The 27,772-nt window shown below is 45.1% G+C and overlaps 1 protein-coding gene across 1 annotated transcript in view; it reads right to left on the reverse strand.

Annotated features, from left to right (window-relative positions):
* The window catches only part of LOC139694715 (uncharacterized), a 198,253-nt gene that overhangs the window by 96,139 nt on the left and 74,342 nt on the right, over positions 1-27,772 (reverse strand). The window contains exons 3-4 of the mRNA XM_071593215.1: positions 26,204-26,253; positions 629-1,480 (exon numbers count right to left, since the gene is read on the reverse strand). Coding sequence (XP_071449316.1) covers positions 629-797 — 169 coding nt within the window. The 5' untranslated portion in view covers positions 798-1,480; positions 26,204-26,253. The remainder of the gene's footprint in view (positions 1-628; positions 1,481-26,203; positions 26,254-27,772) is intronic.

Genomic DNA, 27,772 nt, shown 5'->3' on the forward strand with positions numbered 1-27,772 from the left:
ACCGAACTTGATTTCATGCATGGCGGCAGAACTTGATGGCGTGCACCGAGTCATTCGAGGGCGCACAATCAAGCGACAGAGGAAGCACACATCCGCCCTCCGCAGTGAGGCCAGAAAAAAGCCATTGATTACCAATTGGAGTAACATTCCAGCGAACAACCACCGTCAAAGAATAACTAATGGGAGAGACGTCTCGTTCACATGCACACCTACATTACGCATGCCTAATGAGATTATAATCTGTGGAAATTTCCTCGAGATGATCGGTGCCTTCACGAGACGGCAGACAAGGATATTCGACAGATTATTTCCCATCCTCGTTTCGCCCACGAAAAACTTCATCCTCCGTGGGAATATAAGTCAATTTCTCAAAAGGAGTCAAAGGAGAAATGAGAGGAATGAATGACATGAGTTTCCGTCCCTTCGGTCGTGGTCGAAATAAACTGACGCTGGAGCCATCCATCATCCCCGCCGCTAGGCATCAACCTCTTCCCCGTGGGGAGCGGGAGGATGAGCCGGAGCCAATAAGTCTCTCGCAACGAAGGAACGTGGCCGCAAGGGAAGGAAAAGGGGGGCTGGAGCGGACGCTTACGCGCATTGGGCTGACCCCTTTAGGCACGCCACTCACCTTTCTTTGCCGTCTGCCCGACTTCGTCGAGGCCTGCTTCGGAGCGCGAGGACGCCACCTCCTCCTCGTCCTCAAGCCGCCGCGGCAGGCGGAAGCTGTGGTGCAGCGGAGTCATGCGGATCAGTCGGGGGACGTCCTCCGACTCCCCGGAGGACCGAAATAGGACCATCTTCGGCGCGGGTGGGGTTCTCCTCTCCGTCGGCGCCCTCCTGAGGGGGCGTTAGGGGGTGTTTAGGAGGGAGGGGAGGCGGCACCCTTGGGCCCCCTGAAATCTCCCCTCACTCTCCCTCTAAAAGGCGAGGGTCCGCCGGCCGGCGAACACTCCGCCCTCCCTGCCTCCTTACCCGGGAGCGCGCACGAAACTTTTTTCTTGTTATTCTCTCTTCACTCGGGGATCAAATCCCTCCGTAAGGAAACTCTTCCGTGGATTCCACGCCCACACCTTCCCACGCGACAACCTCTCGCGCCTAGGAGCGCCTCCGGACCATTCTCCGAGCCACGAGTCCCTCCATCCGGCACCTCCTCCTCTCCGACCCTGACCACCAAGCACAATCGCGGGGAGGGAAACACCGCTCTCCCTCTAGCCCAATATGTGTTGTTTTCTTTGGCTCAGGCTGCGAGTGACGGTCGGCAAGGGAGGAAGCCAGCCAGGAAGGTGGACCAGGCTGTGGCGGCGGCGGCTGGAAAGGTTCGTCGCCGTCGCCGGCGATGGAGGCTGCGTGGTGTCTCTCTTCCCTCCTACGGACGTCGTTTCCCACGGAGAAGCCGGAGGGGTTGTGTATGTGTCGGCTCCAGCGAAGCGGTGCACCGAGCGGCAGTGGAAGAGTGGGGGATGGCGGGGAAGGAAGAGACCTGGAAGAGAGAGGGAAGAACATGAGAGCGTTCGTACGAGAGAGGGAGAGAGAGAGGGGGGTTAGCGAGGAGGAAGGAGGGGAGCGAACGGGAGGGAGGGGATGCGTGCCCCTTTGTGGACGGCGGGAAGGGGGGTGCGTTGCGTGGGAGGGTGGACCGAGAGGGACCTCTTCGGGTCTTCTCTCATTCCCCCATCGTCACCCCGAGGCCCTCCCTCTCTCTTGCCGAGCCCGCATCGGGTGCTAGAGAGGGGTAGGGAGCGAGAAATGGATCCGGCTGTATATGGGCTTAAAGGTTACGGGGGAGCTGGGGGTGGTGTGTGGAGTAGATTCGGGGAGGAAGGGGGGGTACAAAGAATTGCTGCGTGGGTGCGAGAGGGAAACTGGGCACTGAGAGACCCCCTTTCCGCATCCTACTCCCGCCGGAAGCGTAAAGGTGATCTGGGGCCTGGAGGGTTGAGGTTGGGTTTTGACACCGAGGGTAAGGAATAAATGAAGGAGAATGCAATTTATAAAGATGAAGGCCGCGGCAAGGGGGGGGGGGCTCATTTCTAATCCTGAGGCAAACTTTCAAGCGTTCAGCACACGGATATACATAAGAGTAAAACATAATTGAATCATTGCGTCAGGTATGGTATTGAGCTTCATGTGGAACTGAATCTTAATGAAAATATCAAATTGCAATGTTTCACGAAATAATGTTTCTATTAACTACTTTCGATCATTTTCGAGTGAATGTGTTCTTAACTTTATGCTGAATTCTTCGATATATTAAATCATTTTCAATTATTGAAAAAAATGAAAATTAAAGTCTTACACAAAAATAGTAAAAAAATATCAATGAGATACGTGCAATCATATTTTCGTCATAATTAATTTATTAATTGTTGATTAAAAATACGAAAGACATAGATATAAACATGAATAAATTAGGTTTTCAAAACAAATTTAAAAAAACACACCCGTTTCAAAATTACTTGACGTGCTTGCTTTCAGTGCAGCAAAATTCAACCATTCACAAATCACCAATTTGAACCACGCGACTCGCATTTAACAATACTTATGGTTTCATTTCCGGTGTTACCTGCCCCGTTGCTTATTTAGTGCTGCTGTTGCTCTCCAAGGCAGGCGCCACACTGCGAGCGGTCGCGCCTTCTTTTGCGGAAGGGAAGAAAAGTCAAGGAACGCGGACTTGCCCTGGCTGAACTCAGAACGGATTCGCGAAAGCGAGCGACAAAAAACGAGATAGCTGCCGTGGTGAGGAAGGAGCGACGCGGGTTTTTTTTTCTACAAGCCTCCCCGAGTCCTTCGCAATGAATGACGCGTAGGACAACGTCCCGGCCTTCGTGATTCAGGCGTTCTTCTTGCCGCTCGCTTCTGCAAATTAATCACGGCAGTTGAACGGCCGGATACGCAGACAGTCTGACCGCAGTCTAGTGACACATGTTTACGTAACACTTTGTGATGAGACAATGAGTTATCAAGAAATTCAGCGGGGAACATTAACATTCATGGACACGTGCTGTGGTGTCGGTGAAGGTGAATGTATGCACCCACCGTATTGTCACAATCCAGCAAGCAGTGAGCCCGCCGTGAAGTTTTTGTGATTCATGGCTTGTTCAATTGTGGAACTCGATTTCTGCACGTCGGTGCTAGTGACGCATGTACGCTGTGACAGTCCAAAATAAAATATTGCATAGGAAATAATAATATTATTATTTAACAGTTAAAAACAAATTTTAGAATGTGGTCAACTTTTTTATTCTTAGACGAATGGAGCATTAAAAAAACCTGCTGCGGGGATTTCACTATAAAATAACGTGAGGTACTCAAACCGTTATTACGACAATTATTTCATGTTGTCAGAAAGAAAGAAAGTATTTAACATACGATAACTGCTTAGTGCGCCGCTTCGTTTCTTTTATATGTTTTATATAAGCCAAGTCATTCCCATAAATGTGCTAAACAAGAACAATTCTGATGTTTATATGCAAGAATTATTACTGGTAAATGAATCGCAGAAAGAAAAGTCACACTGGAATTATTTTGTTCCTCCAATTTAGAGAAGAGTAAGAAAACTGTATGGCTCAATCCTATGTTACTCAAGAAAAAATTCTATTATTATTCATTAAATACCTCCCATGATATATTCTCTAACTGTCTGTCAAAGAAATAGAACCTTGATATCCTACAAATAGTATTGTATACCCGCCTTTCCACTAACAAAATCTGCCTTAGACCCTTGAATATCTTGGTCCAGGGCTGTGGGGAGGGTTTCTTCGTAGGTTGGATCACATTACCGCGACAGCGGACAGGCGTAAGCGCTCCTTCCTGCCTTCACTTTGACGCGTCCCTTGTCATGAGATTGTTAGAACTGCACAGTGGAATTTGCTTCTGGGGGCAGAATAAAACAATGGAACATGCATGCGCTATGGTGGCATCATATTCTACCTGCTAAGATTGAAATAAGGCGTTTCAGCTGAATAGATTAATGCTTAGAGGGTGCTATAGGCATTGTATGTATTCCTGGAGTCACGTCTACAATTGAATAAAAAATAAATATACTGATCGAGTTAAACGAGCAGGTCACTAAAACTTAATAATTCCAAGTTCTTGGACATTTGTTGCAACTAATATTGCAAACATATATTCCGATGGCACTAATAGCGACTGCTAAGTACCTACAATGTTGGAGGCGTAGTGCACATATCTGGCAAGTGAAGGCTGGCGATCCGAGTCCGAATTCCGCAGGTCAGGGTAAAACACTTTCGGTATGATTTTTTTAAGCACGGCGTTTAGGTAAAAAATGAAAATGTACCAGGTGGAACATAATTCTTTAAAAAAAGACAATATTCATTTTTTCACTGCTTTTATTTTCCGGATGAATATACGACATGCATAGGACAGCGTATATCGGTACTCTCAATGCATAAAGCAGAGGGAGGTCGTCTCATTAGCGTTATTAAAGACGACAGATTGGGCGGATGACCAATGCATAATTGCCAGGAACGAAAAATTTCTCCGTCATAAGTATAATAGATAAACAGCGCCGTTGAATAATCCCAATAGATAAATATATTTTTCGTGGCCGGTTAACCTCAGCTGGGATATTTACGGCCGAATGAGTCGGGAGGGGGGGGGGCGAGGCGACGGAACTTCCCCCACGGCCACACCCTGAGCGGATGAGCTACTGGTGGAAGTCGGGGCGCGATGAGTTAGCACGCCACGCCACCCCCACCCTCCCGTGCTCCCCCTAAACCCCTGGCATCGCCCCCTCCCAGCCCACACGGAGAGTTTTGCGGGGGGATCTCCAGACCCCTTCCAACACACGCACACCACACCACACTTCCACCCTCCCATCCAGATGAGCACGGGGGTGCGGGTGGGGAGCGGGAGGTGAGCAAGAATGAGGAGGGGATGTGGGATCGCGTCTCTCGGGGCGAAAGCAAAGGGCGGCGGCAGAGTGAGAGGGTGGGGTATATTTAAAGGGTGGGGAGATTTAAGGGTGAGGAGATAAAGCTGGGATGGACCGACGAGAGGGGTTGAGGGGAGGAATGGGAAAGGACGAACTGGAGAGGGGAATGGGACGTGGGGAATCTACGCGGCGGATTCGCAAAGATTTGGTTTTTCTGCCAAGGGTCGCCACTATCGGTGCATCTCCCGTTTTACGCCCTGGGCTTCAGACCAAGTTAGCAATAAAATCCTTCCCGAGAGTCCCTGACAACCGAGAGGTAAGAAGAAGGACACCCTTATTTAGAAGACGGCTCTGCCTTTCGTTCTCCTTCGGCATAATGTAACTCCTAAAAGGATTTCTTTATTGATGGAATTCTCCATGGCAGTGAAGGAGCCGGTTTTAATGGGTTAATGGGATGACATGTTTGGTTATACCCTGCCTACACATTAAGTTCTAGCACCTAACTCTCAAGCGTAGTATAACCCCTCAATATCAACCAAGATCATCAAGTAAGTGCCAAACAATAATTAATCACGACACTGCATAAAGATATCATAAGAGGTTACAGTTTTAAGTTTAATGCACTCATGTCAGGAAGAAAAGATTAATTTTCAAAATTCGTGTTTAGGAAATTGGTGGAATTTTTTTCTAGCATTTATTTAGAAGATAAAATTTAGAAGGAGAGAAAAATATAATACTTCTTAAACCAAGGACTTTTTAAAACCATAACAAATACCTTATAGACGAATAAAATAACGAACACAGCAACACAAACCAAAATCCCCAGGAAGGAAGCCCTTCTTAAATAGGTCGCGCACCGTCAAGCATGGCGACGGGTCCAACGATGATTAATCCGAATCTAATCGGATTGAACCCGCTACTTCTAAGGTATAATGAATATATACTACAAATGATTCAGAATTGCACATCGTTGAATCATTCACTTATTGATATTATAAACCTAAACCGTATTCGGGATTTGATAAAAAATCTACCAAATAGCTACCCCAACCGCTCATGTTTTTGAATGCCGTCACAAAGAGTTTGCAGTTTTATATGAAAAAAAAAATTACACGCCCCCCGGTAAGCTTCTGAATTCGGTCGTAATTTGCAATTTTCCTCCGAAGGCGTCAGGTGAAAAAAAACATATACGAGAGCATGAAATTGAATTGTTTTTCGCGCGGCGCGCTAATTTCCGAGAGAGAAAGAGCCAGTCGAGAGGACGAGGAAACCCCGCATTCTCCCCGGGTAATGCGTGCATAGGGAGAGCAAGGCCCGAGGGGACGACGATGGAGCCGAAGCCTCCATGCAGCAGCATTCCAAAGGGTGGATGGGAGAGGAGGGCGAGGGGGGCAGGGGGGATGAAATGTGCGGCGGAGGAGGAGGGTGCGGAGATGCGAGAACGGCAAGGGCGGCCGAGACGAGGGGTGCGGGGCGGGCGAAGGGTGGGGGGGGAGAGAGAGAGAGCACTCATCCCCTCGACGCACCCTTAAATTCTCCCTCCCTCGTCGCATCCCCTTCGACCCCTTCCTGGAAAAAAGCATCCCTCAGGTTCAGTCCTTCCCCCTATCAACTCACCGTGTGTGTGCCACACGCACCACGGTAGTCTCCACCGGCCCTTCCTACCCTCCCCTCATCACAAACACATTACGACAGCGACCGCCGACGGAGACGGGCGAAAACCTATCACCCCCTCCCTGCCGAGCCACCGCGTGTGTACATCGGCATCCGTTGGTTTCAATTCTCGATCAGCCAAGGCGGGAGGGGATCGCAAGGGGTCACGGAGGCGGGAGAAATTTGTGAGAGACACGGGGTCGACTTGACTTCCTCTTTTCATCACCCCCTCCACTCCAGGCAGGAATATACATACATATGTGTATAGGTATATATGGCATGCACATAGGTACACGGCTGAGCGAAAGAGAGACAGAGAAATTTCATTTTCGTTCTCTCCCTCTTCGCCCCAACCAACGGAACTGACGGCGGCCGATGATTAATGTGACTGTATTGGTGATTAAGCCGCCATGATTTATTCAATCCGTTTCCCAAAAATTCTCGGCAAGCGTCGTCGCGACTGTCTCTCCCGAGATTATTTATATCGGCCGCGATAACAACTGCAGTTCGAGTGGAAGGAAAACTTCTATCAGTGGAGGATGAAATGTGTTTGAAGAAGATCCACTGTCTCTCGTTAGATATTCATGGCTAAGCATTTGGGACTACTTAGCATTTTAATGGGCATTTCTTATAAAGAGGTTACACTAAGATATGCCATTTTTGGGTCGCGCCCTTTTGAGTAATAAATATTGATGGCGGACTGATCAGTGAGAATTTTTTTTATCTCCTTTCTAGATTTACTTTCCAGAGATTGCAGGACCAATATTATATCTTGAAACTGAGTATATGTTTAATTTAATATCCTCAATATACCTTTGATGTGCACTATGTTCGGTTAAACCCGTCAGAAAGCCATCAGGGCTGTCCCCTGAACTAAAGATCGGAGGTTTGGGTCTCACCTCAAGCCTGGGTCCCTGATGGCTTGGCCGCAGGTAAACCACAATATGATAAAAGGAACATGTTCCTTAGATTAAGTAGACCACCACCTAAGCTTGAGAAGCGAAAATAATTAAGTCCTTCTAATGCGAAGAGGCTTTCACTGTACTAACCTCATGGCACACATAACTAATTCGGTTATCTTTGCAGAAAGTTCAAAGTAGCAGGACTCGCGCTCTGCTATTGAATTTGGTGTCAACTCATTGGAAGTTAAAATTTATCGTTAAAAAAACAATATCCCCGCTGATAACTGCCACCATTGCTCTGGTATCATAACTTCAGTACTTCGAGGTTTGAATTAAGATGTTGGCATTCTTCAACGCACTTAAAGTCACACTAAAGCAATGAATTGGTAATGATAAACTTAGGGCCTTAATTACAAAAGTCTATATATATCCAAGGCAGGTGCAAAAACTGTCGAAATATTTTGGTTCATGCGCTGAATGCCGAGTTCGGCCATGGGAAATTGGGACGAGAGAATAAGGCCAAAAGAATTTCTAAGCGAACAAAACTAGAGATTTATCACGAACCTACTGAATATGAAAGCCATTAGCTTCGCTCATTTTGGCTGTGGTAAGCTCGTGGCTTTCCATTGTGCTCTAAATTGTTCCGAAGCAATCATTTTCACAGAACAAATGAAAATTACATACAACATAATTTTCAGTGTCCAGACATATATCCAAACAAAAAACTTATTATTCTACCAACATAGATTTTTTGAATGCCTTTATTAAAAAAATACTATTATTCACTTTTCTCGGAAAGGGCACCATACCTTGCGGTCCACTCGAATCCAGTAAGTGAAGTCATTATTTCCGCTATGACAAAGCCTTGTGCATCTCATGTCGAGAAAAAAGGACGCCTGCATCTCTTCCCCTATAGCTTTCACTTCAGAAGAGCGAAACGTTGTTTCTTACCGACGTGAGTGAATTTAGTTCTTCGACTGTCGACGTAAGAGATTTGATCCTTCATAACTGTACATAACGGCGATTTCAGTAACCGAAAAGCACAGACGGGAATTTCATTCCAACATCATTTACCGACTCAACCACATCATTTTCCATGAACCATTTACTCTTTTTCTCGACGCGAGAAAGTTTTCTGGGCGACGCACGTGAACTCTGGTCCATGGGCGGCGTAATGAACGGAAAATGATATCTACGATTCCAGAAGCACTATCACCTTGACTCCCTCAATAAATATAAAAATCCTAGGGGCGGGAAGGCTTGAACCATCCTAAAAACTTTTTTTATTTTTTCTCCGACGGACTCCCGTCTCGAAACTCCTCATCGGTGTGGAAAAAAACGAAGAGTTGGTGTAACAACATAATGGTCCAAACAGCACCAATTTCCCCGACAATAGAAGCCGGCCACGTCCTGTGTGCCCACGGCCGACACGTAACATGCTCTCGGGCGCTTTTCGGTAGCCCACACCGAGGAAAACCTTGTGAAGGTCCTTTACACCTCGAGAGCCCACACCACCCAGCCCAAATCCTCACCGCTCCTCTCTCTCCCTCTCCCCCCCGAGCGCTCTCCCTCTCTGCTCCGTCGACCGTGGCGCCTCACAACCTCCACTGCCCGACCGACGCCTACTCCGCTTACCCTGCATCACTCGATCCCTCGGAGGCCCGTCCTCGCATCTTTTTCCCCTCCTTCCTCCCGAAGCGAGAGCCCCGAAGTCCCTCCAATAAAAATAAAGTGAGAAGCCGGGCCTTCACTCACTCTCGAGCTTGCCTTCTCTCGAAAGAGTGAGAACACGGGAAGACGGCCCCATCTTGCCGAAAGACGACTGGGTACAGAATAAAAGGCACTCCCACCCTCTCCATCTCTCGGCGCGCCCGTTAAAGGAGTCAGCGGGAATAGGGTGCAGCAACCACCCACCTCCTCCTTTTGGGGAGACTGTCGGACCCCTCTGCAGGCCCACCCCCGCTGTACAACCCTTCGGGGAAGTTTACCCCCCCCCCACCCAATACCCGGTCTCTCCACTCCTGCAACTGCGAAGGGCGGGCCCCACCGTTCCTCCTCGACGCCTCCCCGAGATGGAAACCCCGCCGCCTTCCCCCTCCTTGGTCTGCTCCCCAAGAAGCGACATCAAAATCCCCACCTCTCCCCCGTTCCCCTTATGTCTTTTACGATACATTCCCAGTTCCCATTCCATCGCATCATCCGACCCCCCACCCCTTTTTAAACTTCCTTTCCAAATCCTCGATGCACACCCCGCATCGCACCCTCCCCACTCCCCCCATCAAACACGCCCCCCATCTCCCCCACTCGAGACCCTCTCTTCTTAAAGCATTCGCTACTTTCTTGAAATTTCCTGGGGGAGAGGAAGGCGGGAACGCTGGGGGTAGTTTATGCCCCGCTTATGCGCTCGCAAACATCGGCGTCTCCCGCCATCACCAAGGCCCCTCCTACGGTAGCAGCCGCCCCCTCGTCCGCCCTGCCAACGTCCTGTTCCCCGAAGAGGGGCGGCCGTGGGGCAATATTTCCGTCTGTACTCCCCCAACGTGCCGTCTGGGTACACCCCACCCCACCCCTCCACGCCTCACATAAGGTAAAGCTGATGTCAGCAATCGCATCAGTCTTCAGATGGGTTCCTGAGGGTGGGGTTGGAATAGGGAGGGGTCGAGACACCCCCCACCCCCCGAGAACGTTTCGAAGGCCTACGGCCCACGCGGGGGGGCACCAGTGTGTTACCTCGAAAGCTCAAGGTGCCAGGGTACTTCACTTTCCGTGGGTGTGATGGGCTCTCCGACACGACGCAATACCTCCATTTTTATTGGATGTGGACACAAGGAGGGGTGCGACAGTTAAGGGGGACGGTGGAGGCATTCTGATCTCCGATCATGTACACACGGGCACTTTGCGTGCATGCATAATCAACAAATTCGTACTCGGACGCTAGGGGCGAGGGCCTGGGGTCTGACTGAAGATCGGCGATCAGAGAAATAGGCGGCTGCCAAGGACAGATAAAGAATGCCACAGGAGGGTGTCCAATTTCGTTTTTTGTCCGCTGAACTCCGAAAACCAGAATCTCTCCTTGAGCAGAGGGAAAAATCGAGTCACGCATCGAGGTGAGACGGGTCTATTTTGCCCAAGGGCGCAGGGCCTGTCGTGTGAAAAGATGCACGGCATATGGCGATTTCAAGCATTCATGTTAAAGCAATATTCATGCTTTGTGAAAGAGATCTGCCATTTATTACTATTTGATTGCAACACAGGGTTGAAAAATAATAATATACAGGGAAGAATAAAAAGGAACGATTTAGGAGAAGTTGAAGTCTTCACGCATTCGGATACAATAGGAGTTAACATGTCTGAAGTAGTTTTGCAAAACCCCTAATACATACTTTATACTATCGTTCAACCGTATTTCTATATTTTCAATAAAAAATGTCTAATTTCAGGGAGAATATACAAATAGTATACTGTATTATTGATGGTATTATTGATCATAGACTTTCTGAGAACTTCGACGAGTAACATTAGAAAATAAAATTTAAAAGTTAAGGGCAATTGCTTTCAAAAAATGTCGGGAGAAAATTTTGCCCGGAGCATAGAGGGACATAATAGAATTTCTGTCAAAATTCCACCTTGATCAAGGTATATGGTATAAACGCTTCCCAGCAACGACGTCGTATGATGCGGTATACATTCGTTGCGCACGAAACCATAGATACTACTCCTGCTCGAACATTCACAATATAGCGAAGTATTATTTGAAAATGATTGTTATTGAATCACCAATACCGTCCACTGATATTTCTCTCAAAAGTCGAGTGGTTTTTAGAAAAGTTTCTCTTCACTGCTGTGATGGGTATGAGAAAATGAGAATTAAACTGCTGACCTGGAGAAATCCGTCAAAAGCACCTCTAAATATCCATCCATTTTTTGCCCATCCCAACGTAGACATTTACCACAGCCCAGGATAATAATAGCCCAGGATGGAGAAATAATTGGCAAAGGAGGTAAATTGAAATTCCACCGGTGGCTCAAATTTCGACTGAGCGACCGTTAAGGAATGACCACGTCCGAAAAGTAGGCACTCGGGACTCTCTTTTAGCATTTGGGTAAAGATGTTACAGGGTCACATCAATTGTGAACGAAACACAGATATATTCGCGGAGAGGAAAGGATAGGAAAAAACAGATACTCTACGTTTCCCTCCGTGTGATTTGACTCGGTCTGCGCACAGGCGTGCCGATGAGATCCGCCTCGCGTGCCACATTTGGCACGCGAGTATCCTCCCGCCACCCCACTCATCCCCACCAAATTCTTCCCCCCCGGGCCACCAGGGTGCCGCTGACGGCGTCCCCGGATGATGAAGTGGAGAGTGCCCATCGCGCATTCAGTTCATCACGGTGCTGGAAACGTGACGACATTCGTAAAATCGTAGACTTCCGTCGCATCCGTCGAAATTTCCAGCCAACTTCGCTCGCTCAGAGGCCCATCCCTCGGCTTTCGAAGAGGTATCATCATCCTGGAACGTTACAGGTGGAAACCTCGAATCATTTGGGTGGATTCGAAAGGCGTGTCGGCGGTGGGGCAGGATTTTTCATATGTATCCTCATCTCTGCCCTGGCGTGCCATATGGAGATGACTTCACGTGGAGTACGCCGTCCGCCGGTTGGGGCCTAAAATCTTGGACCCCTTGGTGATTTTCTTTAAGAATAGACTAATTATGGTGCTCGTTTTCTCTCTCCATCCTTCCCTCAATCCCTTTAAATCCCACCTCTACCAAATGAAACACCCATCACCATAGGCGTAAATGCCCTCTTCAGTCGGTCGTCCCCCATAATAACCGTTAATCTAAAATATGTCCATGTATGCATGCTGAAATTCACGGCGACGAAAAGTACATCGAAATTCTATCCCTCGCTCAAGTTGTGAATCAGAGCTTACTCGAATGGAGGTGGATGATTCGATTCGCGAACCGAACCGCCGAGGTGAAACAATACCCGCGCGTCCCATCCTCATCCCTCGGCGGACCTTTTTCATTTCGAATCCACGTTCCGATTCGCGCCTCTCCACAAATCGCTCGCTGGGCACGATCCGCTCGTGAGCTGCCCGTCCTTCCGAATACCGGGGGAAGAAATCTCTCCACGCCACTTTTGGTGCTCCCTTTGACGAGCCATCTCTTCGAGCACGTACTCCTCGAGTGCGCGCCTCAGCTGCACGCTCAGGGCATGAGCCGGCCCCGTGAGGTCGGTGGATGCGGAAGAGTGGGAGACGTGAAAGGGGCGGGGGAGTAGGGGCCGGGGGCAGTCGGGGAAACCCCTCCCTAACCACCTCCTCTCGCATAATCGAGAAAGACGGCTGGGGGAAGTGGTCGGGGGGATGGGAATGGGATGTGAGACTGGCGTGGGGTACTTGAAAGGGGGGGAGGCCCCCTTCTGGTGCATTGGGGCGCTGCCGTGCGAGAGAGTGACGACGTGCGGGGGTGTTTTCTGGGTGGAGGGGAGGGTTGGGAAATGAGGGAGCGCTGATGGAGGGAAAGGAGAGGGTGAGGGGGTTGATAAACAAAATTTTTGAGGAAACGACGTGAGAAAAGGCGACATAAACACCCTCATTGTTGTGACACGTAGTAAGTAGTGAAAAACTTAGGAGGCGAAAAGCAAACGCCCTCAAATTAAAGTGCACGCGGACATCCCCGTGTATTCGTAATTCTTGCTGCTGACTCGATGGATCCATGCAAGAATGGATACACGAGGCGAAAACGGATAGACCAAATCCCGAAGTTCGATTTTGGAGAAAAAATTGACATATTTAAACGCGAGCCTCCCCGCGCGTTTAATTCACGGGCAATAAGATTGAGCCAACGACGTTACAATGCGGAAAAACGCAATCCGGACGCGAAACCTATTGGAATTCACGAACAATAATAATAGCACCAGGAAGATACCTGCCGTCCTGGGGTTGTCAGAGCGTACCATGGAAAATTCTTAATTTCGCAATGATCGGATTGTATTTCCCCAAGAAGGCTTACGCCTAAGGCGCGGTGAGGTTAGGTGTGCTAAACTGCTAATTAGGCACCATTAGGAGAACCTTGTGTGGTGTTTACCTGCCCAGATATAACTTTGTCCCTCTCGATAATCAATGGGCAGATTCAATGTTGCAATACGATGCGGTGTTGTTACTTAATGCCTGTAAATACCTTTAAGGTGCTGCGAAGACATCATCTTGTATCGTTAGTGTAGCTCAAGGCATCACGTGGCTTCGAAACACGCCGACATCTGTACGTGAGCCGTAATTCGAATTCCTGACCTCCGGGTCAACCGGTGAGCACACTGAGTGCTGGTAAAATATTATAACAACTCATATACGTCGACGAATTAAATCCATGGAAATTCCAAAAACGGAATTTGTGCATTGCCAAAACATTTAGCAAAAAGTGAAGCTTAAAGAGGAAGCTTTATTGATCCCAAAGTGAAGGAATGGTAAGAAGGGGATATTATTAAAAGGAACTCGTGCTAGGAAAGGAATTGTGAAAGTCATTCTCGCCCAAGGGCCTTGGGATTGGCTGGGAGAGAGAAATTACCATATTTCACCAAGAGAGTTCACATTTACATGTAAATGGAATGTTCTGGTTAAAATTTAAGGAGTCTGGTTTATTTTGCTAGAAATATTAAAATGTTGTATCAAAATACAGTCTGGAAAACTTTCAGAGGGTGAAAAACCACTGAGAAGGAGAGTTTCAAGGAATTAGGCAACGCTCCCAGGTCAACATTTCAACACTTCCTGAGGATAACGGGTTTTTAATCGAAAATAATAATAATATAATAATATTCAACACCCAAAAGCTAACCTCATAAACCTCTGTGTTCTTTTTAGGATCCGCGCGATTTGAAATTCATATTAAAACAATGCAAACTAGATTCAAAATTCGCAATTATTAGAAGAAAATAAACTTTTCTGCATTAACAGTATTTCAAAGCATTAATTAGATGTTTACGAGTGGGTACAATACGCTTTCAGATTAATTTTAAGCAGGTGTATCAGATTCTGATTCTAAAAAAATTATAACTTTCCATGACCCTTTAAAAATACCAAGAAGATCGCTGTCTGCCTCGTTGGCCGTTCAGCTTTTTCGATGAAAAGACAGTAAATATTTGGAAATTCTAGAGGATGCAAAAAAATCCATGCTGAAATAACCATTATGTGTAACAAGAACGAGCGGGACAGTATCTACGTCAATATGAGGGAGGCAAAGGATGGAGAAGGATGAATCGGGGAGGAAAGTGTAGTGGAAGCAGAGGAGAAGATACCCAGGAAACGAAGGAGAGATGGGAAGCGAAGCACAACAGAGGGAGGGAGGGAAGAGTGGCGTTGGCAGGGGGGAGAAGCTGAGCGCCGAACGTTCCCTCCGCTTCAAGGGCTTTTGGGGCTCCCTTCCCCCTCTCCCCTCCCTCCACACTCCTCCCGGACCCTCCCGTGTCTTCGAGCGTTTTCCGAGGTCCTCGAGCAAGCATTTAAGCCAATCGGGCCTTAAAAACACGAGTGGCTCTCGAGCACGCGGCTGCCTCTTTGTAGCGTCCCATATGTTACTACGGCGTCATCCTCCACAACCTCGCCATCCCCCCCCCTCCCCCACTTCCGACCTCGATCCCCCGCTCCGCCCATTCCGTACATCCCTCCCCACCCACTCACTTCACTCTCCATTGCCGAAATTCCTCTCTCAATGTGGAAATTTCTCGACGGAAGGATCGCTCGCTCATTTAAATTCACGAGCGTAACAATGATTCCGTGTTACACCCCTATTCGTCCCCCCGCCAAACAACCCACCCCCTTCTCCCACGCTTAATCTCTTGTTTCTTCCCCATCCATCGTCCACCTCTTATCTCCATAACCACCTCGACCCCTCCACCTCTCCGGAAGGTGTTTGTGAAGCCATGGCATAAGAAAATAGAATTCTTGGCCGGAAAGTGCTAGGGTTGAAGACAAGGGAAGAGAGAAGAGGGTTCCCGTTGATCCGTTTACATCACATTAGCTTAACTTTCACCTGAAGTCCGATATAGATTGTGTCCATGGCAGTGAAAACGGAAAAATGTATGTTGAATGGAGACTATTGTGTGGTTGGAGACTCCTGAAATTGAATAATGGATAGAAAGGATGCATTTGAATCACTCACAGATTCCACTGAGCATCTAAATAAGACAGAGTATTTGCTTACAGTAGAGAATCCAGGTCTAGACAAGAAAAATGCCGGGCCTACTCTGCTATCAACTACACTGGGAAGTTGTTAATCGTGTCGCATTGTGAGCTATGATAGATGACTGATGCATCCACTTGAAATTATATAATAATACGGAAATAATTGACACAAAAATTATTATTTCCGTCACAAAGTTATTACACATCTGTATTTGATAAAACTCAAAATTACGAATCGAGAAAATTTAAACATGGTATAAGGTAATCTGACGTTAGTGACTTAACCTAGTTGATCTCATTCTGTGAAGTATACCTGTAATCCAGAAAAAAACATTTTGGAATTATCTGTTCAGCGGCCGACACCAGATCTTTACAAACCTGGAGTCGGCCTTAATGGTTATTTACATGCATTGAGATTTGAATAAATTTTTTTTAATTAAAAATATTTACAGACCTAATTTTACGAGACCTATAACATGGAAATGTCCCATGGTGGGCCTAAGAGCTATAAAACTATTTGGATGATGGGAAATTATCTCCCATGACAACAAAAATACTGACGCACTGTGATGACACGTACAGCTTTTACAGCTCCGAACGTCAAAGGAAAAAGTTGAAGAGTATATTGAACTGAGCCCGCACGAAATAAAAACCAAAAATTAGGATTGGAAAACCCACAGTTTACCTTCAACAGTGTCCTGTGGCAGTGAGGTTACACTTGCCGCAACTCAAATCCGCCGTTTAGTCTCAATTACAACAGGAAACCTTTCGGTTTTCATGTTTTAGGGAATCCTCGCCGGAAATGATGTATATTCCTTCCTCATCGTTCCACTTCCTCTCATTCCTCTCCCCTTGATTGCGTCCGGGGGCGGCAAACACGGGCACAAATCTCGTCCGGTGCCCTATCCCCACCTCCTCACAGTTCCCATGCGATTAGGTACACCTCCCCATGTCGACGGCGACCACCTCCCCGGAAATTTCCGCTCCGAGTGAGTGTGCACCCCTCCAAAGAACACCTACCCAGTCGGGGCACCAACACCGCCCATTCCTGGCGACAACCCCCGTCCCCCTTCCCTCAAGCCCCCACGAAGCATCATCCACCCCCTCCCATAACCACATCACCCCCACCCTGTAATCCTCGCCCCGCCTCAGCGCCTCCCCACTTGATCCTAAAGTCGCTGCAAGGCGTCTATCGGAACGCGGATTTCAAACCGGGATAATTAGTTTTGGCTTAACTAAACTATTAATCTAATCACGATCCTAGGGTGCAGTCGTGACCAAACTTGGCGATTAATCGAATTGCCATCTTCCAAACTGGAAGCGAGGGAGGTTGAGCCTCGGCTTCGTAGCAGGAAGGCAGGGGCGTTGGTGGACGGGGACTAGAGAGAACAGGAGGCGATTTCGGGAATCGATCTTGAGACTCGCCGTTTAAACATTTAGAGAAACTACCGGCTGGTGATGAAGCCGGGTTCAAATAACTGCGAAAAAATATACCTTTTCCGGATTACTACTTCGATTTGCGTCTCGCGAATCGAAATAAAACAGTCGAATGAACAGTTGAGGAATCAAAATGAAACTTTAAAGTTAAACATTGGATGTTAAAGTCTTGTTAAAAACCGTTTTAAACATATAATTGATCAAGTATATTTAGGAACATAAAACTTATTTGTCAAATAGAACAGAATACGTACGCCACCACCAACAACAGTAATGAAGGCGAATATTGGTTTGATAAGCATGTGCTAGAAATCTCACGTCATACTAAGCTCTGCGGCACGTGGAATTCATACTTCAGAGTAGGGGAGACAATTCCTTTCCGGGTCACCTATGATTTACTGAAAAGACTGAAAATCGAAAAACCACACGATATGAGTGAAACTGGATATGTCCGGACGCGTCACCCGGAGTCAAAACCAGTGCCCTCAGTCATTAGGCGAATAATCTATGCACTAGGCTCACAGACCCCTACACAATGATAAGTAAAAAAACTGATTTTTTTCAAATCTGCGGAATTTTTCAAGGATCTTTCATCTGAAGTTTGATTGGAATGAAATCTACGAGCCTGTCAATTATATTTAAAACATTTCAATGATAAAAAAGCCGAAAGAATCCTATTATTTATATAATGACGTTGATAAACGACCCCATCTTCATCCACCTGCCTACGTACAGTTCTAAACTGGACGTACTTTAGATTTGGCGCAGATTCTGCGTGATATAACAGGCGGCGGGAAGTAGAGAAGGCTACCATGTGGTCCACGCAAGGTAGGTATAATTTTGCAATCCTGCTATGATGAGATTCCATCGTGTAACAACGAAGAAATCTCACGAGTTGGACCTGGAACTCGTGAATCCGCGTCACTCAAAACATCCATTTGCGTTCCCTCGGCTGGTTGATGGGCACGGCGTAAATGAGGGGAACATAAAAGGAAGCGGGGGTGAGCAGGTAGGCAATTCTTTGGGGGAAAAATACGTGTTTTATTTAGTAAATGGTGTCAGTCGGTAGCGAATCAGTCGAAAGCTTCATACAGATTATGGGTCGCAAGACCTGCGGGGCTTGCCAACCTCGCATTTCCTCGCGTGACGAATCGGTGTGAAGGGATGGGGGCGGATCGAACACATGCAAGCCACATGTGGAATATACACAACACACACACGCACCAAAAGGCGTTTGGCGATAAGTATGCGGGGAAGAGGAGGAGGATGGGTTTGAGGACGTTGAAGGACGACGAACGCTGTACACATTTCGCTTTTTCCCCCATTCCTTGCCTCATTCTCCCACAACCTTGGCTTTCCTTGACAGCAAGGTCCGAGTTTTGTAACCGACTGCGAGTCCGTACCTCTGCTGAAGCAGAAAGAAAGAAAAAAAACCCTTTCCATCCACTTGAAATGCTTGATACTCGAGTAATGCATAAAAAAATGCCACCTGGCTCAAAAATAGGCTGAGCTTTCATTTATAATGTATTTAAAATAAGTAAACTTAATTTTTGAATTACCTCGGTCATGTCAGCGCAGTTTGTTTGTTCTTTCAGCAGCGCGAGTAAATCTTGCAACAACTTAACTGCACATCATTGAGAAAGAATATTATGAATTACCTAGCTAAGAGTTTTTGCTGAATTATTACGATGTAGAAGGTCTTTCATTCCTTCACTAAGGCATAAGTTGATAATAGTAATTTTTGGGTCCATTTGACGTGGAATAGAAAAGATTGCCACTTTTAAGTAATACAAAAATAATGATTTTATGAATAGCTTACTTAAAAATCAAATTTTTCAACTAAACAATGTAAAGATATACAAGCCTTAGCCGGTTTTTCACATGCAAGCTGGATCATTACCGTTTTAATCTTTCTATATTACGGACTCGCGTTTGAACTCGGAGAAAATGTATATATTTGATAATATAATTGATCAGCCACCAAGTTTTTGTGCAATAATAATTGTCGCACTGAAACTAAATAGACTATCTCAAGAGGCATATCAACTAATTGGTCCCTCCCGTCACTCCTAGAGGATAAATATATCCGACATTCTAGCATTGGCAAGCGAGACTACTAAATTTCGGGTTTCATGATTCACTAATATACAGAAATATCTACCGAATAACTTTCACTTTCAGAATCATCAAAAAAAAGGTGTTTTTCAATCAACTTTTTTAATTTTTATTTCACAACCAACGCGGGAAATTGGCATGAAAAATGATTCAATATTTACTGCACTATTAAATAACTGGGGGAGTGAGTGTTTCAAGTTTATAACTCTTTCAAACTCTTAGTGGTAGAGTTGAAAAATATAATGTTATCATGCCATCTATGAAATATTAATTCGTCTGACCTTATAAATGTGTAATTAATATTACTAATAGCATCGCTTCTAGTCAGAATTCTGCGGTGGTGATGTTGAAGGTCGATTTCGCTTAATAAGAGGCATTATGCGTGGTGGGATTCCTCGGGTTTAATGGACTCCACCACAAGCTCGTGTGTTTCATATCACCTCTCCATCATCTTTTACGCTTTCGCACCAATCGCTAGGCAGTTGTTTTTTTTAAGACTTCGTCACATTCTTCATGTGAACTTTCAACGCGGCTTAACAATGGCGGTGTTCCGCTTTCCAATTTCTTTAAGTTAACAATCGAATTCATCAATCGAAGATGAAGAAGTAATAATCTCAGACTCGCAACGGACGGCGAATAGATAAGCAGTAACGATTATTAAATTTTTTCTTCGTCCATACAAAGTAATCCGACGGACCCTCTCCAACTATCATATGAAGTTCAAAAATTATCAAGATGCAAGACCATAAGGGAGAAACTCAAGAGCTCTCTCTGGAAACCCTACTCAGGAAGTCAATGTCGATTGCCTCAGTAAAAAAAATCACGAATTCCATCGTGTGTTTTCACTCAAGTTCTTGCAAGAGAGTCGCTATTTTGTAAGTAGGTTACAACGAGTGTGACCTACGACGGAGATGCCATAATCTTATCATGCATGGAAAGGAATACAGCGTACTAGATAATTTGTTTGGGGAATGGTCATTTTCAGGAGTATACATAGGGGAGGAGACGGACAGCCGAGTCAGTTTGCCCCTCCATGAATAGTTGGATAATTTATTATACGCAAGGTTTTTTTAGGGAAAGAAGGACAGGTGGAGAGAAATCTGACGCCAGCATTAGCCCACTCTTAAGGAAAAGAGCCAAGGAATCACACAGTTTAACGCCCTGTCCTTCGGACGATGCCCTGTATTTTAAGTGCCCTCCACATGGTAGGCACTTGAATGGGGATTGTGATGTTACTCAAAAATCTGTCATAGTTGGGATTGGAACCCTGATCATTGGGAGTGGGTTCATGGGTCACTTTAGGGACCAAACCAATGTGATCCCCGGGTATAGTCATGCATTAGTTCTTAAGCTAAGGGGCGATAAATAAGTAGATGCATTCATAAGTCTTCGTATTCATAGGGGGAGAAGTTTCGCTGACCACTCCCCGTACATTGCACATATGCATGTAATTCCTTTCAATAGAGTTCACTTAATATTTGGATGTGGCAGATTTATTATCTTCGGCCCGATAGGATGAATGACTTTTAAAGGTTTCATGATAGTGCTGTAAACACATCCAGAAACATAAATGTTATACTATCTTCTCCTGTCACTACAAAGGTTAATTTTGTCATGCACGGATCCAATCTCGAGCGTGGATATTTAGTTTCCGATCGGTGGATTTTGCTTGGGAGTTAAGGCGCGATATCACCTCATGCGCACTCGAGGATATCAAAAAATTAAACAATAACTTTCAATATTTGAATTTTCGTTTAATTATAGTAGGATAATAATTCAAATTAAGGATCATATTTCAAAGGTCAATTGAAAGTCGACGACTAAAAAACCATAGAAATTTTGCTGGAAAAAAAACGTTTGGGACAAAAGATATTTCACCAAAAATATGGACATTATTAAAATTGATAGTTTATGCACTTATTTGCTGGTAGATCTCTTGGGCACCCCTTAGGTTTTCTAGCCTGAGAGTTCACTCTAGAGGGAACAAGAAGGCAACCTGAACCAAACTAATTTGGTAGCACTAAAACGGCCTTTTCAAAAAGGTTATCAGGGCTCAGAGTCTTAAAAAAGATAATCGAACAGTTAAGCCGTTAATGACTTTAGAAAACCGAGTCTCGATTTTGGAGTTGCTCATGAATTGCGAAGAATTCAGACAGAATAATGGTACTTTAGGCCAAAAGGACGAACAGCGTGAGATTGCCACAGGAAATGCCACTAATACGACGCACCCTGGTTATGGGGCTGAACTAAAGACGTCAAACGTTCGTGAGTGATCCTTTTTTAATTATTAACCGTCCGCAGTAATACACATGGTGTTTTCTCATAACAGTTTCACGCTGATGGATATTTTCAAGCTTCCTGCCCATTTGGAAGAAGAAGAATTGACCAATCTTTAAGTCACATCCCAAAGATATAGGATTAAAGAAGTAGGATGTTATTGTAATTACCGCCTAGATATAGAGGGAGGAGCGGGGAATATAAGTCTAAATGTGTTGCAAAATAGCATCCAAGCCAAATTCGTCTGGACAATATTAATAAACGAGCAAAATCGACTCAATTAAATATATTTTTAATCCAATGTCTGCTTAAACATTAAATAACACTATTTAACATATTCTATTCATTTTTCTAAGTTTTATCATTATAACATTCTAAGTTTTATAATTGTAAAAAATAAAAGGGACAGAATTCCACCACACACCTAAAATCGTAATACTTTTATACTGTAGGTATCACATGATTATGAGGTATATACTATATAAGTATAAAATAATAAAAGAGTATACGAGGTCTGTCCGAAAAGTGTTCAGCCATGAAATATTTTGAGAAAAATAACGTATCTAAAACAATATATGAGGCCTTAGTCCCCTTGGGACTTCACACACCTATCCCAGCGTCCCTTCCACTTTTCAAAACAATCGACGAAGTGCTTTTTCGGAATAGTCACCAGCTGCCTCGTCGCATTCTCCTTAATCTCTTCAACCGATTGTTGAGAATACTGGGCTTTTTTCAAGGTCATAGCCGTAGACTCACGACTCACCTCCAGTTATGACCTTATTTAGAATACCTGGGTCATCGTTCGTGGCTTGTGGCAAGTCCCTGCGAATACAGCACGAAATTCTTGACGCATATAATTGATAAGTGAAGGTACATCGCACAAAGCCCAGAACAGGTGAAATTCACACATCAGGGTAGGGAGTTCAATTCCTTTCCTTGCATGAGAGCACACATCGGAAGTTAATTATTTTCAAGCGAAAGCGTGGAACTTAATTTTCATACTTTAATTACGAGACCATATTTCTGGCCAGCTATAATAATGTGTAGCGTTTATGAACATTCATTGTTGATAAAGCACCAACAAGATAACTGTGTGCCTCCCATGATTATACAACATTAAAATTCAAGATAAGTCATAATTCAACATTTTTACCAACCTATTAAATCAGATGGCTTTATTTTGATAGTACCCTTAAAGAAGTATATAGAAGGATAATGTTAAAAAGTAGGGATATGGTATTTTACTTTCCCATACAAAATATGCTGTGATTATAAAGAGTAAACAGATTTGAAAAACCAGTGCACGCTGTTTTTGCAACAAAAACGGAAATGTTTAAAAAAATCGCTTCCAAGGTTACCCACCTTTCACCTTTACGCACACCCGCCGTTCGCTAGCTTAAAGGCATCTTTTACAAGTGAGGTAATTTGTCAACCATATGACTTCCGCCCTCATTAAAATTCACTTTTCGGAACATAGCTCGCATTATTTTGCTTCTGCAAAAGTGATGTCACTTTAAAACTGACTTCGATGAGCAGACGAGTCCGACTTACACGTTCATGCCTCCTGATCCCAAAAACAAAAAAAGACGAGTCGCCGTTCCTCCGCTCACGCAATCACTCCAATGCCATGGCCGACCAATCTGGACTCGAACACCTCCCGTCTGCCCGTGGGCGCTCACTTAACTCCCTCCCTCTCTCTCCCCTTTGCCGTCTCACGCTTCCTGCCTCCGGGCCACGACATGCTATTGGCGGTCGGCCTCCTCGCCGCGCCCGAGGTATGGCCGCGGAGCGCAATCGCAGGGTGGATGAGGCGAGGAGGTGCTTCATTTGGTTCGGAGCACCGGGCGCAACACGACCCGCTGGCGAGTCTTTTTTGCATCCTCCCCATTCATTAAGCATGCGCATCACTGATGGAAACGACATTCTCGAATGATGAGTGTTGATAAGTGATTTCACGCGGAAGGAATCTCCAACAGCTGTGTGGGGTTCCCAGCCCTCAGCTATGCCTATGCACTGAAAGGAGAAGCAAGAATGCCTCGCACTGACAACGAGCGCCACGGTTGCGATTATGAAAGGAAGAAATGTTAACGCTGTGGTTGCTTCGGTCTTTCAAGATCGCGTAAAAACTTAAACTCTGGAAGTGGGATGGACAAACTGCCATGATCACCAATGAATTTTATGATGGAACTCATAAACAATAAACAAGTATCACAGGCCAAAATCATTTTTAAAAATCACGCAAATTAATAAACGCAAACAGCACTTATCTTAAAGCTGACCATGAAAGCAAATGATAGAAAATCTGGACTAAACAATTGGACTGAACAACTGAAATGCCACAATAAACTGATAGCACCAATATTTTGCGAAAAAACTATGGAATATCCTTACACCACATTGAAGCATTTCTTAAAAAGTTAAATTAAATCATGAGAAATATTAGAAGCCATTTATGGCATAATTATTCATCATTTTATAATGATAAACATGTGTGGCTATTTTTTTTTAAAGCTTTAATTACCTACATTTGAGTTGACTTTACTAACACTCGTGGCACATAATGAAGGTATATTATAGAGTAGAAAAGTCAGTGTCAAGATATAATGGTTATTAGACAGTTTGTAGGGTTACAATTAGAAAGATGCAAATCGTTTGGTAATAACCAAGAAGGAATTTCATTGATAAATCACCCGTTAACGCGGAAACCGATCGAGCAGCAGCTTTTTTGAGATGAGGCATTAAAAAAACCGGTCTCTAACTAGATTTAAGGAGATCGTTGGCTTAGCACGTCCACGGATCTCAAATCTAGTGGACAGGCGAATGTTTAGGTGAACGATTCAGAGGAGTGTAATGAATTGCGAGAGCGGGCACGCACGTTCTTCACCTTTTGAGTATTCTTCCGCCCGTGAGTAAAACAAAATCCCGACTCCGACACCTCGCGCCGCCCCGTGGAAACAGACGACGAAAACCAACACTCACAAAAGAGAAATTGAGTTGTTTAACTATAAGAATACGACCTTCTTTTCGTTATTTTTCAAGAATTTCTAAAAATACTGAGCGATTCCCGACTTTTTCCCGATTTTCCCGACTGAGTAGCCCCCTTAAGCACGCGCTGATAAACAAATGTCCTCCATCGCAAACGCCGACGATAATTTGGTGATGCCGACGTCAGCTCGAATTCCGCAGCCGGGTCACTTCATGTGCCGCCACCGCTATCAGGGGAACGAGCGATCGAGGGTGCTCTCGAGCGGAGAGCGAAAATAAAGCGAGCCACCTCCCACGACCTCGCGGTTTACGATCACGATTGAACGCGTCCGCATCTCAAAAAACTTACCCCTCTCTCTATCTCTCCCTCCCGCTCCATGTCCCGCCCTCGCCGTTGTTTGTACACAAGACGCTGGACTCTTTTTGGATCCTCGGGTGGCAAGCGAGCTAGTGGAGGGTATTTAAAAAGAGACCGGGTGGAGAGGGGTTGGGATTACGAGAGGAATGGTTGTGGGTGTGAGACGGGGCACTCATGGAGGGAGGAGGGGAGCAGAAAAAACAGTACGCACGGTAGCGTAAATAAACGGGATTCGGGCCCCGAATGATGCGAGAGTGTGCATGTCGACGGCGGGTAAAAGAAGTTGATGGGTGCGGGCGGTGAATGAGAGGGTGGGTGGGTGGGGGAGGAGGTGAGAGAGTGAAAGGACAAGGGGAAGGAGACGAACGAGTAGATTATTAAGGATGAGTTTGTGCGCGCCACACGGACAGTGAAAGTTGTGGCGGAGAGAGTCCCCGGGGGATGAGGGAATAGAAGTGGCTGGTGGTGGGATGGAGGGAGTGTGATACCGCGAGGGAAGGGATGCGGCGAGGAGGGTGGGACGGGAGGAGGGGGAACACGGGATAGATCAACTCTTCGCGGCGAAGGCGTGGGTGGAGGAGCATGGCATGGATGCGAGGGGCGGCAAGGGAACACGAAGGGAAAGGAAAGAGAGGGATGGTGGGGGTGGAGGAGGTAGAGAAGGAAAAGGGGTCCTTTATAAATGGTGACGAGATAAAGACGGTCTTTTGTTCGGGACGTCAGCTGCGAGAGATAATCCCGCCACCTTAAGACATGAAACACCGAGGGAAAGGGTAGGGGAGAGAGAAAAAATGAAGATACGGCATCATCAGGGCGAGAGCCGGGCCAGGCCGCTGATGTGATGTGCGGGGAAGCGGGGGTTGGGGGCTTTCTGAGGCGCTGTGTGTCATCCGGCGGTACGCCGCGGGACCGCACAAGGCGAAAGTAGATGTTGGATGGAGATGGTGCTGTTATTATTCTGAGAACGCAGCACCCTGCCCTCTTTTTATAAACTGAAACCATCTGACTGGGAGCGAGGGAGAAGAGGGACGCCAATTAGAGAAGGGCCGGCAATAACCATGCCTCTAGGCTTAATTGCTCCGGTGGAATGCAATTTAAAACAGATCAATCTTACGACAGTAGTGTGCCCCACGATATGGGCACATGGCAATAATTAGCTGACATCACCAGGACAGTCAAAGCTAGGCGCCGGAGAAGATTTATCTCGCATCTCAAAAAATCCGCGACACAGATGATTACATTCGCAAGCTTTTGGAAATCCAAAATTGGAGCTCACTTGGCGTATGTACTGAATATTCCCAAAATTTAAACATTAATTTAATATTAACATCGTAATAAAACATAGAAGCGACGAGGACGTTCACATAGAAAAAAGAGAAATACCCTCCCAGTATTTACCTTCTTCATAAGTCTTGACAGGAAAGAATCTGGTGAACCTGCAGCTTGATCTGTAAGGAAAAAAATGTTCCCGGGTAAAAAATATTTTAGGCAACATTATCCTATCACTACAGTTCATCCAATAACTTAATTGAATAATATTAGCAATCTGTATGAACAGCATGCCCACTCAAAATTATTATTGAAATGAACGATCAATGATGGTAAGTAGAGGACAATGAGAATATTCCCCATACAACAATTACATTAAATTATAATTTAATTTAGAATATATAATCTGATTTGCACCAATAAATTGAGGTCTTGTCACTCTTTTTCGACCTGCAACTGCAAACAAATACTATCGAAAACGGTGTGGAAACATTAACTCAATTACACTTTACATGCGCCTGATACGTTTTAAATTATGCTGTGTTCTAAAGTTTGTTTTCTGGTTAATCCCAAGTGGGAGTTTTGAGGTTAAACCTCTTAAAAGATGGATTGCATTTATCTGACCGCCTCCTGAGTCAAAATATTTCTTTACCGGCTTTTCCTTTACCCTATGACTAATGTGTTACCCTAGTCAAGAGAAGAATAACGTTTTCTCATTTCTCAACTCCCATTCTTCTTCGTTTGATTATGGTGACAAGATCGCCGAAATGTAATATATATTTATGTCACTGTTATTTATTTTAGTTTTTTCTATCAGTGTGTGTGTGTGTATAACTAATAATATATATTTCTTATATCATATACATATATATGTATATATATATATTTTAGATATTTATATTTACAACTATAAACACAGTTATCAACCCGAAAAAACGGTTTGATGGGCAATCGCAAAGTTCACCCAATACTTAGCCGAACAGCTTGCCAAATGGCGAAAAAATATTCGCATGGCTACATATAAAGCCATGAGATAGAGACCCCACCAATCCACTCTATTTTTATGTGTTTCTATCCCTTTACCTTAAACCTATTCATATGAATATATTAAGGACCTACATTTTTCTTGACATTTTAATAGCACAAGTCTATCTTCCTAAGAAGTAAAATTGAGAGTACTCCTAAGAGACATTTACTTTGCTGTTAAAAATAAATTATACATAAACATAATATTGCACCAACATAGCTTTAAAGAAAAAGAATATTAATTATTTTCATGGTAGAATTAAGCACTGCTATTATCAGTCATACATGTTTGTTTACAAGGTAGGGTTGACGTGTGTGAAGTAAGTCTTTGATTGATGCATAGGTACGAGTACGCTCGTATATCATACCAAATCTTGCTTTCGGTATACCATTCTAAGTTAAAACTTCAGTAGCGATAAAATAAATGCATGTATATCAATCCCTTAGTCATCATTCAGTAGCGCAATGATGACAAATAAAGTTTACATCAGTGCTAAGAAAACCTCGAGTATTGAAATCTCTTGGTCGGCAGAACGGTTTTGATCCTTTAAATTATAACCATCTATCGCAAAAGCAAGCAGTTCAAAGGAATCAAATCTTCTGATGGGTAAGTTCTGGTAATCTAAGTAAAATAAACTTTTTGGGAGGATAGATTACGTAGCCCACCTCACG

Source organism: Hetaerina americana, unplaced genomic scaffold, assembly GCF_022747635.1.
Source record: "Hetaerina americana unplaced genomic scaffold, ioHetAmer1.1.p SCAF_53, whole genome shotgun sequence".
Lineage (NCBI taxonomy): Eukaryota > Metazoa > Arthropoda > Insecta > Odonata > Calopterygidae > Hetaerina > Hetaerina americana.